The sequence below is a fragment of the Galeopterus variegatus genome, unplaced genomic scaffold, assembly GCF_000696425.1.
Source record: "Galeopterus variegatus unplaced genomic scaffold, G_variegatus-3.0.2 Scaffold5640, whole genome shotgun sequence".
In the NCBI taxonomy this organism is placed as follows: Eukaryota; Metazoa; Chordata; class Mammalia; order Dermoptera; family Cynocephalidae; genus Galeopterus; species Galeopterus variegatus.
In genome coordinates this window covers 76,108-93,858 of record NW_007731751.1, presented here as the reverse complement: position 1 = coordinate 93,858, position 17,751 = coordinate 76,108, and the positions used below count along the sequence as shown (strand labels likewise).

General features: G+C 39.4%; 1 protein-coding gene across 1 annotated transcript in view; it reads left to right on the top strand.

Annotated features, from left to right (window-relative positions):
• The first annotated feature begins 14,324 nt into the window (after positions 1–14,324).
• Positions 14,325–17,751, top strand: part of ZBTB40 (zinc finger and BTB domain containing 40) — a 40,435-nt gene continuing 37,008 nt past the window's right edge. The window contains exons 1-2 of the mRNA XM_008589760.1: positions 14,325–15,033; positions 15,824–15,957. Of these exons, the coding sequence (XP_008587982.1) occupies positions 14,337–15,033; positions 15,824–15,957 (831 nt within the window). The 5' untranslated portion in view covers positions 14,325–14,336. The remainder of the gene's footprint in view (positions 15,034–15,823; positions 15,958–17,751) is intronic.

The window sequence follows — 17,751 nt, the reverse complement described above, 5'->3', positions numbered from 1 at the left end:
ATAGGATCCGAACCCGCGGCCTTGGTGTTATCAGCACCGCACTCTACCGAGTGAGCCACGGGCCGGCCCTAAATTGTAATTATTCTTTATGCCCCTTGTCCAATCTCTCCCCATCTCCCTTTCCCTCCCACTTCCCATTACCCTAGATTTCTTCTCTCCTTCTGAAAGAATAATGGTTACTGTGTTGTTTTGTTGCCTAGATGATCTGTCCGATGCTGAGAGGTGTGATCAGGTCCCCCAATATTATCATAGAGCAGATGCATCTTCTGTCACTCTGAAATGGGCTTTGTGGAGAGAGACATCCTCTTCTTTATCTCTGCTGGGCTCAGGGTTTAATGGTTGACCTTATAGGTACTTCTGGCTCTCCAGAGACCCGGCGGATCTGGGTTGTGTAGACATTCTGATCTGGGCCTGAGTTTTTTCATCAAACCGCACCGCATGCAATTCTGCGTTCCCGACCATTCGCCTCTGAGTGGTCCTGTACTGATAAGGGGGCGGGTTGGCTGTCCTTGCTGTGTCCCAGTGTTCTCCCGGTGGGCCCGTCTCCCCCACAGCCTGTGCTCCAAACACTTCCTGTGGGACGGGCCCTATGATGGTCCCTTGCGATGACTCACCAGCCTCTGAATGGCTCACTTTTTTCAGTTGTTTTGGCTCCTCGCTCCTTTGTGGGTCCATGGGAACCCTATTAGTGGTCTTGCTGTCCTGGGGGCTGCCAAGGTCCTCTTCTCCCCTGCGCCTCCAAGTAACTCCATCTGAAGGGCACAGCTGCGGCTTCTTCTGGCTCCTGCTTCGTGCGCTCATCAGTTCCAGCCTTAAAGCGGCCGCAGCCCAAAACACTCAGAGCAGTTTTTTCTTTCCCTCATCATGGTTTCTCCTGTCTTCAGGAACTCCGTTGGTCTCTCCTCCTCTTCCCCTAAGCTCCAGTGGCCCCAGCTTAGCTGATGTTACATTTTTATAGTTGTAAATTGGTTGATTTGTGGGAGAGAGTGACTCTGGGAACCGTCCATTCTGCCATCTTGACTGGAACCCCCTTATGAGTCTTATCTTACCTGTCACTGGTAAAGCTCTGCTTTAACTGTGCCATTCCTGTTTCAGAAGCTCCTCCTTTAAAAAGCAGGTTCTGCTCATTATTTGGCCTTATGCAGCACACTTAACTCTTACATGGGTATTTTTGGGGACCCACTCTAGCCAGCCCAGTGTCCATAATAGTGATGGCAACTACTTATTGGATGCCTTTCCAATGGCAGGTGCTGTGCCAGTTGTCTGTACACATACTTTATTTCCAACATACATGCCAAGTGTGCCTTGTCCAGAAGTGGGTTCATGTTTCTTTGTCTTTAAGTTCCTTATCTTTTCACCCTTACCTGTTGAAATTGTACCCAATTTGCAATTACCAGATCTAGCCCTTTCCCTTTTCTTTCCACTCACTGGGATCAATCTGTTTTTTCCCTTCTCTCCTCTTCTTCCTTTCCCTCCCCTTGTCTCTTATGGATCAGGTCTTTTTAATAGTTTTGTTTTCGATTATTCCAGTGTTGGATCAACTTTATTACCAACTCTCTGTGGACAAAGATCTTGTTTTATCTTTCACTTGGCTCCCACATAGCACCTAGCAATGTGCTGATTAAATGGTGGGCAATTGACCTGTAAATAGTTATTGGTTGACGTGTGTATCGCTGGTTGAAGACTTATTAGAAAATTAGTACAGTAAATTGGGGAATAGCAGGTCCAGTTCCCTGAGGCACAGAAAAGAACCTTTACTCTCTAGTAGTGGCAGCAGAGGGTTTTGCTTGAGTGCCTTGCTAGGGAACTTGCCAGCAATTGTGGATTCAGAACATCTACTTTATTTAATTAAGCAATGTATATTGAGAATGTCAATCTTTGGTGTTGTTGTCTTCTCTGTTAATTAAAGGAATTCCATGTTTCCTACAAACTATGACATAGTTCTCACTTTTGCTTTTTCTGGTTTTTCTCCTGTGTGTGACTGTTGTTTCTTTGTAACTTAGAGAATCCTCAAACTTTCAAATCTTTTTTGGAAGTAGAATAAAAATTTAAATAAATAAATAAATATTCTTTATGCTCCTTTTAGAAAGCTGCCCTAGTTTCTACTTTATGTTGAATTCCCATTTGTGTTTTGGGTCATTATACAGCACTTGATTCAGCCAATTATGTTTCATCTTTCTAAGTATCTTTATTCTATATCAGTATAGTCTTTTCTTGAGACTTTAATGTTGTTCCTTTGAGGAACATCTGTCTTTCTGGTGCACTTTTGTTGCTTAAATCTTCTTCCCGTGGGACCTTTGACAATTTTCCCAAGCCTAGCAATTTCAGGAAGTGCTTAATAACATAATTTAGGTTGCCTCTATACATGAATCTACAGGACTTGGAGATTCCAACGTGTAATGTTCCACTATAGTTTCTTACCTAGAGAAAAGCACACTTTCACTTCGTCATATCTAGTGCTATATTCTCTCTCCTCCAGTTAACATCCTTGCAAAGGGAGTTAGGTGAAAACAGTAAAATATGTTAGAGGCTTTTACATTTCAGTTGTGAGATCAGCAAAGTATAGTTTAACCTCTATAGTATTTTTCACTAGCCTCCAAATCACTAGTGTATCCCTCATAATTATATATATTTATTTAATAATAGAATTCTATACCTGAAGATTTTATATAGTACTTACTACATGAGAGGTACATGAAGATTTTATATAGTACTTACTACATGCTAGGTACTGTTTTAAGTGTAAACACACCACACAGTAGTAGGCAGCATATGATATTTAACAATTTCTTTGCTTGCTACTTGCTTTTTTTTTTTTAACATATGATTCCTTCTTTCTTGTTCAGTTTCCTTCTTATGGTAATTCTTTCAGTGATGGTGTCTGCGTCTGTTATCTTAGTTTGAAACTCAGTCTCAAATGATAGGTTATGTTCATATAGATACTTGGTTGGTTGGTGTTTTTCTTAATATTTGGAAACTGTTACTCCATTTCTTCTGATATTTATTGTTGTTAATGAGAAATCTGCATCAGTCTAGACATTATTCTCTTGTAATATCTTTTGGTTTGCTTAAATTTTTTGTATGTGTTGATATTTTGAAGTTTTCATTCTGAAGACTCCTGTTTGTCTTTAATTCTAGAACATTTTCAGAAATTATATCTTCAAATTGCTTCTCCCACATGTTCTCCATTCTCTCCATATGAAACATCTAGTAGATGCTTGTTCAGCCTTTTCATTCTATGTTCCATGTCCTTTAATCTCTCTTTCATATTTTCTGTCTTTTTAACTCTCTGCTATCTTCTGAACAGTTTTCTCAGACTTCTTTTCCTGATCACTAATATTCTCTTTAGCTATGTCTAACCTATTTAATTCATTGACAGATGAGTTTTAGTGAAAGAAGTTTTTTGGGTTCTTTTTCATATCTGCCCTTTATTTTTTTCATGCTGTCTTTCCTTTCATTATGACTTTCCATTTTGTCAGTCTGCTAAAATGAAGCACAATTAATTTATAGCATTTTAATAGTTTTCATATATATATATATATATATAATTTTTTTTTTGCAGCTGGGTGGTATAGGGATCAAACCCTGACCTTGGTGTTATCAGCACCATGCTCTAACCAACTGAGCTAATTGGCCAGCCTTATACTTTACAATTCTTGGAGGTGCTGTTTCTATTTCCTGCATCCAATGACTTTCCTTCATGGTGAAGATACGTGATTCATTTCCTCATAAAATTTTATTTTCATTTTTTGTCTTTTTTGGGGGGCTGTGAGGAGACTCCTCTTCTGTAACACTTTAGCATTTATTTGTCTGGGTAGGGCCCGTCTTGTTTTATTTTCCTCCCTCACCTACAGCTCCTGTTCCCATTTCCCTCTCCCCCTATAGGCACTCTCTCTAATGTATTTAATAAAATGTCTTTGCATATGTAGTCTTATTTAATGTGTTGTTTTGATTATGTGTTTGTAATTTATAAGTGGTATTATGCCCTAGATTTCATTCTTTCTTATTTTTTCACTCAATACTGGATATTTAGAATCTATCCATGATTCTATCTGAATAGCTAGTTGTTTCTCTTACCTAATGCACTGTATCCCACAGTATTCATCTTGCACACTTACTTATTCATTCTTTAGTAATGGACATCTAAATTGCCTCTCATCTTCCTGCTTCCATAAGCAATGCCCCAGTGATCTTTCTGGCCATGTTTCCTTATGGACTTATGTGAGAATTTCTGTAGGATATGTACACAGGAGGTTGATATCTGGGTTACAAGGTATATGTGCACAACATATCTCACCAAATATTACCAGATTGCTTTTCCAGAACAGCTGTATCAATTTATATACCCCACCAGTGACTCCCTGGATTCAAATCCAGGTTCTACCACATATTACTGTGAGATTTTGGAGAAAAACCAACCACTCCAAGCCTTAGTCACCTCAGTAAAAGGGGATAACAACAGTATCTGCCTAATCAAGTTGTTAAGAGAATGAAATTAATCAGTATATGTAAAGCATAAAGAGCACTCCAGAATATAATAAACATCAAATAAATGTTAGATGCTATTACTATTTAAACAACTACTACTACTACTTGGTAGCCAATTTGCCTATTTTTTTTTTGAATTGTAATTATTTCTAAGATTTGTAGGAATTTCATACATATTCTAAATATTAATTCCTTGTATTTATGCTTTGCAAATATTATCTGTCATTTTTCCTTATATACATTTGTCTGTTAATCTGTCTATAGTGTTCTGTGACAGAAACTTTTAATACCTATATAGTCAAATTCAGTCTCTTTTTTTGGCTTTTGAGGCATTGTTCAGGAAGTCTTTGCCTACCCCTGCTTCAAAGATCCCCTCTGACATATTCTCCTGTTAGGTTTTGTAGATTTACCTTTCACATTCAGGTCTTCCCGTATTGTTTGTAATAGTGAGACTCTTTTCTGTATTTTTCTTTTTCCTTGTTGTGTGTCCTTGTGCTTTGGGTTATGAAAGGGTTTCAGTTTTTTCTGCTGCATGCCAGAGAGCAGTTTTTATGTTAGTTTCTCAGCTAGGGATTCCTGTATAATATAGAGTGTAAATTTGTATCCTGTGCCTCTGTATAGCATAGGCCAACATTTTACATTTCTTTTGAGTGCATTTTCTCCTACTCAAGGCCTAGATAATTAACAACTTTCATTGCTGTTTTCCCTGAGCCAGTGAAGCAGAGATTTTTTTTAGACGACATGTCAAGGAAGGATGGGCATTTGAGGCTCTGGGCTTTATCAAGGGTCTCAGTTTTAACTCTCCCACCTTCTACCTGCCTGAAGCTACATTTCTAGTCTCCGTGTGAGCATTAATGCTTCCTCCTTCAAGCCCAGGGCCTGTATAGGAATTTGAAACCCCTTCAGGCCACGATGGTCTCAACTTGCACTTATTATTCTAGCTTTGATAATGTTCTCTCTTTCGGGTGCCTAGGGATTTCTTTTTTTTTTTTTTTTTTTTAAGCTTGACTATGTATTTTAAAAGCATTTTTGTTATGTTTTATCCAAAATTTCTGTATGTTTGTAGTGGGAGAAAAGACCCATTTACATCAGCTCAGTGTGCCATTTTGCTAAAATCAGTATTCCCTCTAACTAGTATTCCTACTAATTTTAGTAAATTTTTGACAACATTGCTAACTTAAATTTATTATATAGACTGTAACCACCTTTGAGTGTTTTCGGTCTTAACTGTCCCCATTCTTCTTTTACTGCTCAATGTTTTTAGTATGTATGTTTCTAGTGTTTAGTATTTGTGTATTCGTAAGCGACATAATTTGGCTTGATTTTTTTAAACTTTGTCTAGTTGCTAATTCTGCTAGTTATTCTATTATATTCTCTTCTAATTTAGTTATTAACAAAAATATTAACTAACTGTGACCACACAGTCCTATAGTTAGAGTTCATAATATCTTCCTTTGTATCTTTGTGGATCTGATGAAAGATGTAGATACCCTCTCCAGAAAAATGATGGTAAGACAACCTTTTAAATTTGTCCTAAAAATATAATTCCAGTCACTTGTTTTGTATTAATAAGGATATTTTAAAAGTATTGTAACAAGTCAGTTTGCTCCTAGGACTGTTTTTTATCTATTTTTTAAAATTTATGCATTTTTATAGTACAGATATTAACACAGAGTATACACAAACAATAGGGCTACATGTTCTTAAAGGTCCTCTTTGAGCAAACTGAAAAAATTATATCAATTTATGAATGCTCAACAATATTAGGTACCATGGTATAGATGGAGTTTAGGGTTAGAACTGAAAAGTTTATTTTTTGAAAATTTTATTTTAATTAGTAAGCTTTTTTTTTTTTTAAGTAGTTATAGGTACACAGCAAAATTGAGTTGCAAGTACAGAAGATTCCCATATTATACACCCCCGTTTCCCACACATGCACAACCTCCCCCAGCATTGACATCTTGCACCATGGTGGGACATTTCTTATAATTGATGAACCTGTATTGACACATCATATCAACCAAATTTCATATTTTACATTATAGTTCACTTTGGCATTGCACATTCTATGGGTTTTGACTAATGTATAATGACATAAATCTACCATTTTAGATTCATGTAGAATAATTTCACTGCCCTAAAAATCCTCTGTGCTTTGCTCCCTCTCCCCTAACCTGTGGTGATCACTGATCTTTTTACTGTCTGTATAGTTTTTCCAGAATGTCATGTAGTTGGAATAATACAGTATGTAGCCTTTTCATATTGGCTTTTTTAACTTAATAATATGCATTTAAGTTTCTTCCAGGTCCTTTCATGACCTGATAGCTCATTTCCTTTTAGCACTGAATAATATTCCATTGTCTGGATGTACCACAGTTTATCCATTCACCTACTTCTTGGTTGCTTCCAAGTTTTGGCAATTATAGATAAAGCTGCTGTTTGTGTGCAGGCTTTTGTATGGAGTAAGTCTTCAGCTCCTCTGGGTAAATACCAAGGAGTGTGGTTGCTGTATCATATGGTAAGAATATGTTTAGTTTTGTAGAAACTGCCAAACTATCTTCAAAGTGGCTATACCATTTTGCAGTCCCACCAGCAATGAATGAGAATTCCTGTTGCTTGACATCCTCACCAGCGTTTGGTGTTGTCAGTGTTTTGGATTTTGGCCATGCTAATAGGCATACAATGGTATCTCATTGTTTTAATTTGCAATTCCCTAAAGACATATAATGTTGAGCATCTTTTCATGTGCTTATTTGCTGTCTGTATGTCTTCATTGGTGAGGGTCTGTTCAGGTCTCTTGCCCAATTTTTTTTTTTCAATTAAAAATAAATAAATAAAAAAAAAAAAAAAGATGACCGGTAAGGGGATCTTAACCCTTGACTTGGTGTTGTCAGCACCACGCTCAGCCAGTGAGCGAACCGGCCATCCCTATGTGGGATCCGAACCCGGGGCCTTGGTGTTATCAGCACCACACTCTCCCGAGTGAGCCACGGGCCGGCCCTCTTGCCCAATTTTTTAATCAGGTTGTTCATTTTCTTATTAAGTTTTAAGAGGTCTTTGTATATTTACCTTGTTGTTATAACACCACACTCTAACCAGCTGAGCTAACCAGCCAGCCCTTTTGTATTTTGGTTAACAGTTCTTTATCAAATGTATCTGCAAATATTTTCTCCCAGGCTGTGGCTTGTCTTATTCTTTTGACACTGTCTTTTGCAGAGCAAAACCTTTTAATTTTAATTAAGTCCAGCTTATCAATTATCTCTTTCATGGATATGCCTTTGGTGTTGTATCCAAAAAATCACCCAAAGTCAACCAGGTTTCCTCCCATGTTATTTTCTAGGAGTTCATATGGCAGCAAGCATATGAAAATAGTTTTGCATTTTACATTTAGATCTCTGATCCATTTGTTGAAAAGACTGTCTTTCCTCCATTGTATTGCCTTTGCTCCTTGTCAAAGATGAGTTGTCTATATTTATGTAGGTCTACTTCTTGGCTTTCTATTCTGTTTCACTGATTTGCTTGTCTATTCTTTCACCAATACTATAGTGTCTTGATTATTGTTGCTTTATAGTAAGTCTTGAAGTCAGGCAATATCAGTCCTCCGACTTTGTTCTCCAGTACTGAGTTGGCTATTGTGGATTTCTTGCTTCTCCTTATACTCTAGAATCAGCTTGTCAGTATCCGCAAAATAACTTGTCTGGGATTTTGATTGGGATTGCATTGTATCTATAGATCAAGTTGGAAAGAACTGACATCTTGACAGTATTGAATCTTACTATCCAAGAACATGGAATATCTCTTCATTTATTTAGTTCTTCCTTGATATCTTTTATCAGAGTTTTGTAGTTTTCTTCATATAAATCTTGTATATACTTTGTTAGATTTATACCTAAGCATTTCATATTTTAGGGTGCTAACATAAATGGTAATGTGTTTTTAATTTGAAATTCTACTTGTTCCTTACTGGTATATAAGAAAGCAGTTGACTTTTATATTAACCTTGTGTGCTGCAACCTTGCTAATAATCACTTATTAGTTGCAGGAGGTTTTTTGTTTTTGTTTTTGTTTTTTTAGTCAATTCTCTTGGATTTTCTACACAGACAGTCATGTCAACAGCAAACGAAGGGTTTATATCTTCCTTCCCAATCTGTAAACCTTTTATTTCCTTGTTTGTTGCATTAGCTAGGACTTTCAGTACAGTATTGAAAAGCAGTGGTGAGAGGGGACATCCTTGGTTTTGCTCCTGATCTTAGCAGGAAAGCTTGAAGTTTCTCACCAGTTAACTATGATGTTAGCTATAGTTTTTTTATAGGTGTTCTTTATTATGTTGAGGAAGTGCCCCTGTTTCTAGTTTGGTGAGAGTTTTTAGCATGAATGAGTATTGGATTTTCTGTATCTGTTAATATGGTTATGTAATTTCTCTTCTTTAGCCTGTTGATATGATGAATTACATCAATTGATTTTTGAATGTTGAGCCAGCCTTGAGTTCCTGGGATATATCCCACTTGGTTGTGTTGTATAATTCTTTTTACACATTGTTGAATTCAATTTGCTAACATTTTTTTGATGATTTTTGCATCTATGTTCATGGGAGTTATTAGTCTGTGATTTTTCTCTTCTTATAATGTTTTTGTCTGGATTTAGTATTAGATTAATGTTGGTCTCAGAGAACGAGTTAAGAAGTATTTCCTCTGCTGCTGTCTTCTGGAAGATATTGTAGAGAATTGGTATAATTTCTTCCTTAAATGTTGGTAGACTTCACCAGTGAGCTCATCTGGTCCTGTTGCTTCCACTTTGAGATGGTTATTATTGAGTCCATTTCTTTAATAGATTATCCAGATTGTCTATTTCTTCTGGCGTGAGTTTTGGGAGATTGTGTTATTCAAAGCATTTCATCTAGGTTATCAGACTTGTAGGCATAGAGTTGTTCATAGTATTCTTTTATTATCCTTTTAGTGTCCTTGGATCTATAGCAATATCTCTTCTTTCATTTCTAATATTAATAAGTTGTGTTGTCTCTCTCTCTCTCTCTCTCTCTCTCTGTTAGCCTGGCCATCGTGGATTTTCTGAAGTTTGAATATGCCTAGATGTATGTTGCTTAGTGTTTCCTGAGCTTCCTGGATCTGTGGTTTGGAGTCTGACATTAATTGGGGGGATATTCTCAATCATTATTGCTTAAAATATTGTTTCTGTTTGTTTCTCTCTTCTCCTTCTGATATTCCCATTTTGCATTATATCTTTTGTAGTGTTCCCACAGTTTTTAGATATTCTGTTCTGTTTTATTCAGTGTTTTTACTTTGCATTTTAGTTTTGGAAATTTTTATTGTCATATCTTCAAGCTCAGATTCTCTACTCAGTTGTGTCCAGTCTACTAATGAGCCCAGCAAAGGCATTCTTCATTTCTTTTATGGTGTTTTTGATCTTTAGCATTTCTTTTTTATTCTTTCTTAGAATTTCCATCTCTGTTTACTATTCGTCTGCTCTTGCATGTTTCCTACTTCTTCCATTAAGGCCTCTGGCAAATTAATCAGTTTTTAGGTTTTTTTTTAATCCTGGTCTGGTAATTACAACATTCCTACTATATTTGAGTCTGGTTCTGATGCTTGCTCTCTCTCTTCAAACCATGTTTTTTCCCTCTTGATATGTTCTTTTTTTTGAAAGGTGGACATGATGTACTGGGTAAAAGGAACTGCCATAAATAGGCCATTAGTGATGTGGTGGTAAGATGTGGGAGAGGAACTGTTCTGTAGTCCTCTGATTAGGTCTCAGGCTTTTGGTGAGCCTGTGCCCCTAGACTGTGAACTTCATAAGTGCTTCTCAGTTCTTTTGCCCCTTAAGTGGTACAGGATGGCTGTAGGGAGTTGGGTATTTTTTCCCTCCGGTGCATTAGGCTCTGATAAAACCCCAGCGGGTTAGGCTCTGGTAAAATAGTTTCTCCTGAGGGCAGACCTTGTTAAGAACAGAGTGCTCTAGTGTATTTCAAAATAGTTATCTTTTCCTCCTCCATGTCAGAAGTTCAGAAGCAAGAGGGGATTTTTCTCTAATGTTCACTGTGAGGACCTGGTGGAGCTGTAGGAGATAAAACTCACCAAAGTATGGAGGGCTCTCTGTGACTAGGTCCTCCTGGAGTTTCTAACTCTCAGAGTTGTGCTTACTGAGCCTCCAGCAATTCATTAATTACAGTTCAGGTTTTCTTAACCTGGCACTTGTTCCCATGGAGGCTTTTGCTTATGAATTTCTTTTCATCAAGTTGTGATTCTGTGTCTGCCTGTCTGTCTCCAAGGGACAGTGGTGTGCCCTGTGACCTCTCTTCTCTGATTAATTTAAGAAGAGTTATTGATTTTTCAGTTTGTTCAGCTTTGTAATTGTTGTTAGGACAGAGTGATGACTTCTAAGCTCCTTATATGCCAGCCTCAAAACCAGAACTCAGAAATATTTTGATTTCTATTTTTTATCTATTTTTTCTATTTTGCCAGTTTTAAATCTCAGAAAATGAAGAAGTAGTGGTGGGATGGAAAGAGAATTATCTATAATCCTCTTAACAAAGGCAACAACCATAATTTTGACATATGTCTTTCTACCCTTAGTGTATTTTTTTCCTTATACAAGTAAGATTATACAATTTTGTCATCACCATAAGATCCTCAAACCCCAAACTGAACTAGATGTCTCTACCTCTAAACTGGCTTTTCTTGTATTGTCTGGATCATCTCATCATCTACTCACTCACCAAACCAGAAACGTTGGAGTTGTCTCTCTCTCTTCTTTACATCCATTCACACCCTAAGTCATGACAGGTATACTTTCCAAATACTTTTTTGGCTCTCTTCTGTTACCACTTCTCCTGATTGAAGTCCTTCACTCACCAAACCAGAAACGTTGGAGTTGTCTCTCTCTCTTCTTTACATCCATTCACACCCTAAGTCATGACCGGTATACTTTCCAAATACTTTTTTGGCTCTCTTCTGTTACCACTTCTCCTGATTGAAGTCCTCATTGATTTTCACCTGATCTCTTGTAATAACAGAGCCTTTCTCTAGCATTATCCCCTTCAAATTCTGTATAAATATCACTTAGGTGATATATTTAAAATGCAAATCTGACCATGTGACTTTACTGCTTAAAGCCCTTCACACCCTTCAATGGCTCCTCATTGCCTTCAGGATAAAATCTAAGCTCCTAAGCATGGCCTATATATCTCTCTGTGGCCAGAATCCCTGCCTGCCTCTCCAGATTCATCTCTTGACACTCCCTGTCTCCTGCCTCATGTTCCAGTACCCCTGAATTCTTTATAGTCTCACCTCCTAATCCTCCTCCCTGCCACTGCTGGATGTTTTCTTATCTGCGTGCTTCATGCAGGCTTCCCTACTGGAATGCTTTTTTCTCCCACTCTGTTTACCTCATCGGTTTACCCATCTTTTAAAACACAGGTCAGCTGTTATCTCCTCCTCAAAGCTTTACTGTAAACTCCTGGACTCCCCTATTCCCCAAACTGGTTTGTATGTACTAGTCTCTATCATTACATTTCCCTCCATTTATTTATTTATTCCACCAAGTAACTGACAATATTTGTGTTAGAATTTAAAGCACTGGGATACAGCAGAAGGTAAAATAAAGTTCCTACCCTAATGGAGCTTACATTCTGGTGAAGGGAGATAGATAAAAATTAAGTAAAAATATAGTATGTCAGTAGGTGATAAATGCTATGATGAAGAACAAAGCAGGGGTGGGATATTCTGAGATTGGAGGGGACGTTGCTATTTAACGAATGTGGTCAAGGAAGTCCTCACTGATAATATGGCCTTTGAGCAGAGACCTGGTGAAGGTGAGAGAGCCAGCCATGCACTTTTGTGAGGAAACTCGGAGGCACAAGCATGCTTAATATGTTCCAAGATCAGCAAGGAGGGCAGTGTACTTAGAGCAGGATGGATGAGGGGGAAAGTGGCAGAAGATGAGGTTAGAAAGCTAATAAGAGCAAAATCATGGAGGCTATTATAAGAACTTTGAGTTTAAGCCTGGAAGCCATTTAAGGCTTTGTGCAAAGAAGTGACTAAATCACTCTTACTATTGGGTTGAAGATAGGATGAGGTAGGGATAGCACTAGTGAAGGGTGGACGCATGAAGACCAGTTAGGAGATTGTTGCAATAATCCAGATAAAAGGTGATTGTGGCTTGACTGGCCAGAATGGAGCCAGTGAAGGTTGCAATAAGTGATTGGATATATTTGAAGGTAGAGTGAACAGGATTTATAAAGGATTGGATATATGTATGAGAAAAAACAGGAGTCAAGGATGACTTGGTTTTTAGTCTAAACAGACCAGATTTTTAGTCTGAACAACTAAAGACAGAATTGCTGTGAACTGGGGAAGAAATGGCAGGAGAGTTTTGGATTCGTTAGATTTCAGAAACCTATTAGGCTTCCAGTTGGAGATGTTGAGTTGGTAGCTGGTGGTATGTTGGGCCACATTACGGTGCACTTCCACCATGAGGAACTTTCCCGTATCTAGTTTCTGTTTCTTGATATAAACAGGGCGGTAGCCATGTTGCAAGCAAATCACGAATTTGCCGCCGCCATTTCATGCAAGCCAAAACGCACGTAGCTAACTGCTCCCTCTTCCGGGGTTTTGTGACTCGGCACTTTTTTCCCGCTCTACCGTTACCCGTCCCTCTACGATGTGGCCGCCCCTGATTGGGTAATAGTTTCCCCACCCCACACTCCCTATATAAGCCTCTGTTCCCTTGTAATAAACAGAGTTCCGGCTTTGACCGCTCTCCAGGCTCGGTGTTCTTTCTTTGTCCCCGGGGCCGAAGCGCAGAGGGGATCGGGCCTGCGACACTCATCATCCCGCTCAGCCCCATAAGAGGTTGCCGCCGGCTGGTCCGGGGTCTCTTCCAACCCGGCTTTGTCGGTCTCTGGCAGTGGGAGAACCGACAGTGGTATACATCTGGAGTTCAGAGGAGAGTTCTGATCTGTAGATATAAATCTGAATGCTGTCACCACTTAGATGATCTTTCAAAGCTATGGAATCAGATGAGAGAGAAGATAAGAGGTGGGATGACTGAGTCCTAGAGCAGTCCCTACTTGAGAGGCTGAAGTGATAAGAAGCCAACAAAGGAAACTGAGAAGGTATGGCTAGTGAGTCAGTAGGAGAATCAAGAGAACCAAGTGAAAAATAGATTTTAAGAGGGAGGGAATGATGACTTCTGTCAAATGCTACAATAGATTGATTAAGCTGAGGGTATTGTATTATAAGTCTCTGTATATATATGTGTCTCTTCCAGTTGGCTGAGAGCTCCTTAGGGGCAGGAATGGCATACAGTAGTGTAGTTACAACTTCCAAGTCAGTGAGATATGTCATGCCTTTTAATGGTGTTTTCCTTAGACGAGTTCTCTTGGTCCTTAAGTCTTATCTGTAAAATGGGGGGAAAAAAGTATCTTTTCCACTGAGTCATTCTGAGGATTAAATGAGATCATCTATATAAAGCACCAAGCAAGTTCTCTTGGTCCTTAAGTCTTATCTGTAAAATGGGGGGGAAACAGTATCTTTTCCACTGAGTCATTCTGAGGATTAAATGAGATCATCTATATAAAGCACCAAGCATAGCCTCTTTCAGATAAACAAATTATCATTATTAATTTAACATACCTGGTACGCTGTCCCCTCTCTTGAGCAACATTTGTTGAATGAATAAGTGAATTGCCTTTTTTGTTTGTTCAACATTCATTCAGGATATCTCCCTATGTACTTGTGAAGATTTAACATGGTATTTTGTGGGTTTTTCTAGGGCTGATCCTCACAAAGTGGACTCTGGAAGAAGAGAGAAGTCCTAAGGGCCGAGTTGACACGATGGAGCTCCCCAACTACAGCCGACAGCTGCTGCAGCAGCTCTATACTCTGTGCAAGGAGCAGCAGTTCTGTGACTGTACCATTTCCATTGGTACCATTTACTTCAGGGCTCACAAACTTGTCCTGGCTGCTGCCAGCCTCCTGTTCAAAACCCTGCTGGACAACACAGACACCATATCCATCGATGCATCTGTGGTGAGCCCCGAGGAGTTTGCCCTCTTGTTAGAAATGATGTACACTGGCAAACTACCTGTGGGCAAGCACAACTTTTCCAAAATCATCTCTTTAGCTGACAGCCTACAGATGTTTGATGTGGCTGTTAGTTGTAAAAATCTTCTGACCAGCCTTGTAAACTGCTCTGTTCAGGGTCAGGTGGTAAGGGATATCTCTACACCATCCTCAGAATCACTCAGGAAGGAAGCAGAGAAGCCTGAAGTAGAAATCCTTTCCTCTGAATGTGTTGGAGAGCCTCATTCTTCCCTAGAGGTTTCTGCCACTTTGGCAGGCCCTGTGAAAGCTGAGACCGAAGAAGCAATCCGTAGGGTTACCCAACAGATGAGTATGGATCCTCCCAGTGCCCAGGAGATGCAGGGGAACACAGAAACCCCTGTGGAGACTTCTAATACAGCTGAAGTTTGTGCACCCTCCTCTGTTGTACAAACCTTCAGTGAGGCAGAGGAGGCAAGCACAGAACCAGGTAATACGCATTTCATAGTTGTTTTGGAACCTGACCTTCTATTGTCAATTACTAGATTCAATGATCTTTAATTTTTTGTTTCATTGATAAATTTACCAAAGACCCAAATCCAGTGCAGCACCCCACTGGGGCATTCTTCTTTCAAAAGTGTCTATGTTTTTGAATGTTGAAAGTCTGAAGATAAACGACAGAGCAGAAAAGCAGTATTGAAATAAAGATGTGTGGGTTTGGGGCTCAAAGACCCTTCAGACCCATTGTGCAGACTGGGCCACAAACCCCTCACATGCAGGTCACAAAGCTAGGTAACAGGAAAAAGATCCTGTGAGCCATAGGTAAAAATTAATAGGCTTTATTCAGATGCAAGCTCAGGTAGCTAGCAGCAGCTGCCCTAGTGGCCTCCCGGGGCGTCCTGAGTGCACTGTGGAGCAGAGCCATGTGTCCATTATAGTTTGTGAGTCAGATAACCAAGAATCACCTGGGTACACGTGCGCATATTTACATTAAACAGGCTAGGTCATGCTCGGCAAGATTCCAGACATGTGAGGGATCCTGACCATTTATATTTCAATTTACCTTACAAGATGTATCTTTTCTGATTATCTCTCATTTTAACCAGAATGAGGATGGCACAAAGGAGGAAGCTTGAGAGATGCTGTTATTACTTATTACTGATGTGATAGATGTTAGTTAAGTGCAGTACATGACCCGAAGGTTCTCAGACAGCTTAAACTTTTTCACCATTTCAAGTAATGAATCTGATTTGTTTTATTTCATTTTGTTCTACATATAGAGTGTGAGAGGAAACACTACCAGCTGAATTTACTTCTAGAAAATAAAGGTATCTTCTCAGATGCACTCTTGGTTACCCAGGATGTTTTAAAAAGACTAGAAGAATGTTCAGAAATTAAAGGGCCACAGAAGGAGGTAGGTACCTGTGTGTTTTGTTTGCTAGTTTAGTGTTTTCAGGATATCATATCAACTTCCCATAGAGGGCAGAAATATGAAAATTCAGAATACCCTAAGGGTTTCAGTTTTTTCAAACTTTAGTTTTGTTGACATTTATTCGCTACAGGACAGTCTTTTTTTTTTTTTTTTCCTTTTTGTCTTTTTTCGTGACCGGTAACGGGATCACAACCCTCGGTGTCGCGCCCGCACCGCGCTCAACCAGTGAGTGAACCAGTCTCTATATGGGATCCGAACCCTCGGCGGGAGTGCCACCACGCTCCCAAGCACCGCACTCTACCGAGTGCGCCACCGGGCTGGCCCGTTACAGGACAGTCTTACAAAAGTACTAGGCAAGATACTTTCAAAATGAAGCTGTATTTTGATCACCGGGTGAATCCCAGCTTATAATCAGTTTTGATCCAGGATACTTAACTCATCATATCGTTCCCTCCTGATTAATTAAGGATAAAATGAGGCAGAAAGTAGTCATGGATATCCCCAAATTGGATTTAAATATTAAAAACAAAAAACAGCAACAGATTCTCAAAACATGCAGAAAAAGGATTTAATATAAGTTTACCTAGTAAATTGCATCCAGTGTTTAGGAATACATGACCATTTTCAGACATAAAAACAATGGCGAACATTTATTTACTGTGCTAAGCTTGGTATATATATCTCATTTAATCATCACAAAAATCAAGGTGGGTACTACTATTTATTCCTGTTTTATTATCTCAGAGCTCATATAACTGAGCCAGAATTTAAACCTAAGCATTCTTACTTTAGAGCTACTCCATTACACAGTGAATTATTCTGCCTCCTAACTGGGTGTATTGCTAGGGCCAGGGATTAGGGCCCACAGACCCTTCAAACCCATTATACTGGGTGGGTCACCAGACCCCTCACATGCAGGTCCACGTGCTAGGTAATTGGGAAAGATCCCAGGAGCTGATGGTAGATGACACGAGCTCAGTCCTCAGCTTCCTCAGCAATGGTGGTGGCAGTGGCAGCAGTGGCAGCTTGCAGCAGATCCGGCAGTGGCGGCTTTCCCGTAGCCCCCTTGGGGACATCCAGGGGTTCAAGGCGCTGTGGATTAGAGCCACTCGTCCTTTATACTTAAGTCCGATAACCCAGGACACCTGGGCACACATATGCAATTACATTAGACAATAACCAAGGAAAACCTGGGCGCACATGCTATTTACATCAAATGCTCAGCAAGACTCCGAATCCCTGAGGGACCCTGACCATTTATCTTCACTTTTCCCTACACAGGGTAAAAATGATACTATATATGTAAACGTTTAGGAATTGCCTGACAGAAAACTGCCAAATGGTTATCATGCTCTGTTTCAAGCTGATCTTTTTTTTTTAGTAACTCAGTTGAGACACATCCCCACCTGTGTGCTCCTTACTACCTGATTCCTCACACCTGACCTTGAGGGATTCTACTCCACAACCATTTTAGAACTCTGCTTGCCTCCCCTTTCTGAGAGGCTGCCCCAAGAGTGAGGGGGCACTGCCCCAGCAGTCTTGCTCATCTGATTGGTGGGGGCAGTGTGGGGAGGTCCTCCCATGTTGCTGTAGGCAATATCATATCTGTAACTGTTAATCCAAACAATAAATGCCTTCTAATATTTATATATTTTCTGAGTCATAGCAAGTTACTTTTTAAAAAGAACAAATTCTCGGGAGAGTGCGGCGCTGGGAGCACAGTAGCGCTCCCGCCGCGGGTTCGGATCCTATATAGGGAGGACTGGTGCGCTCACA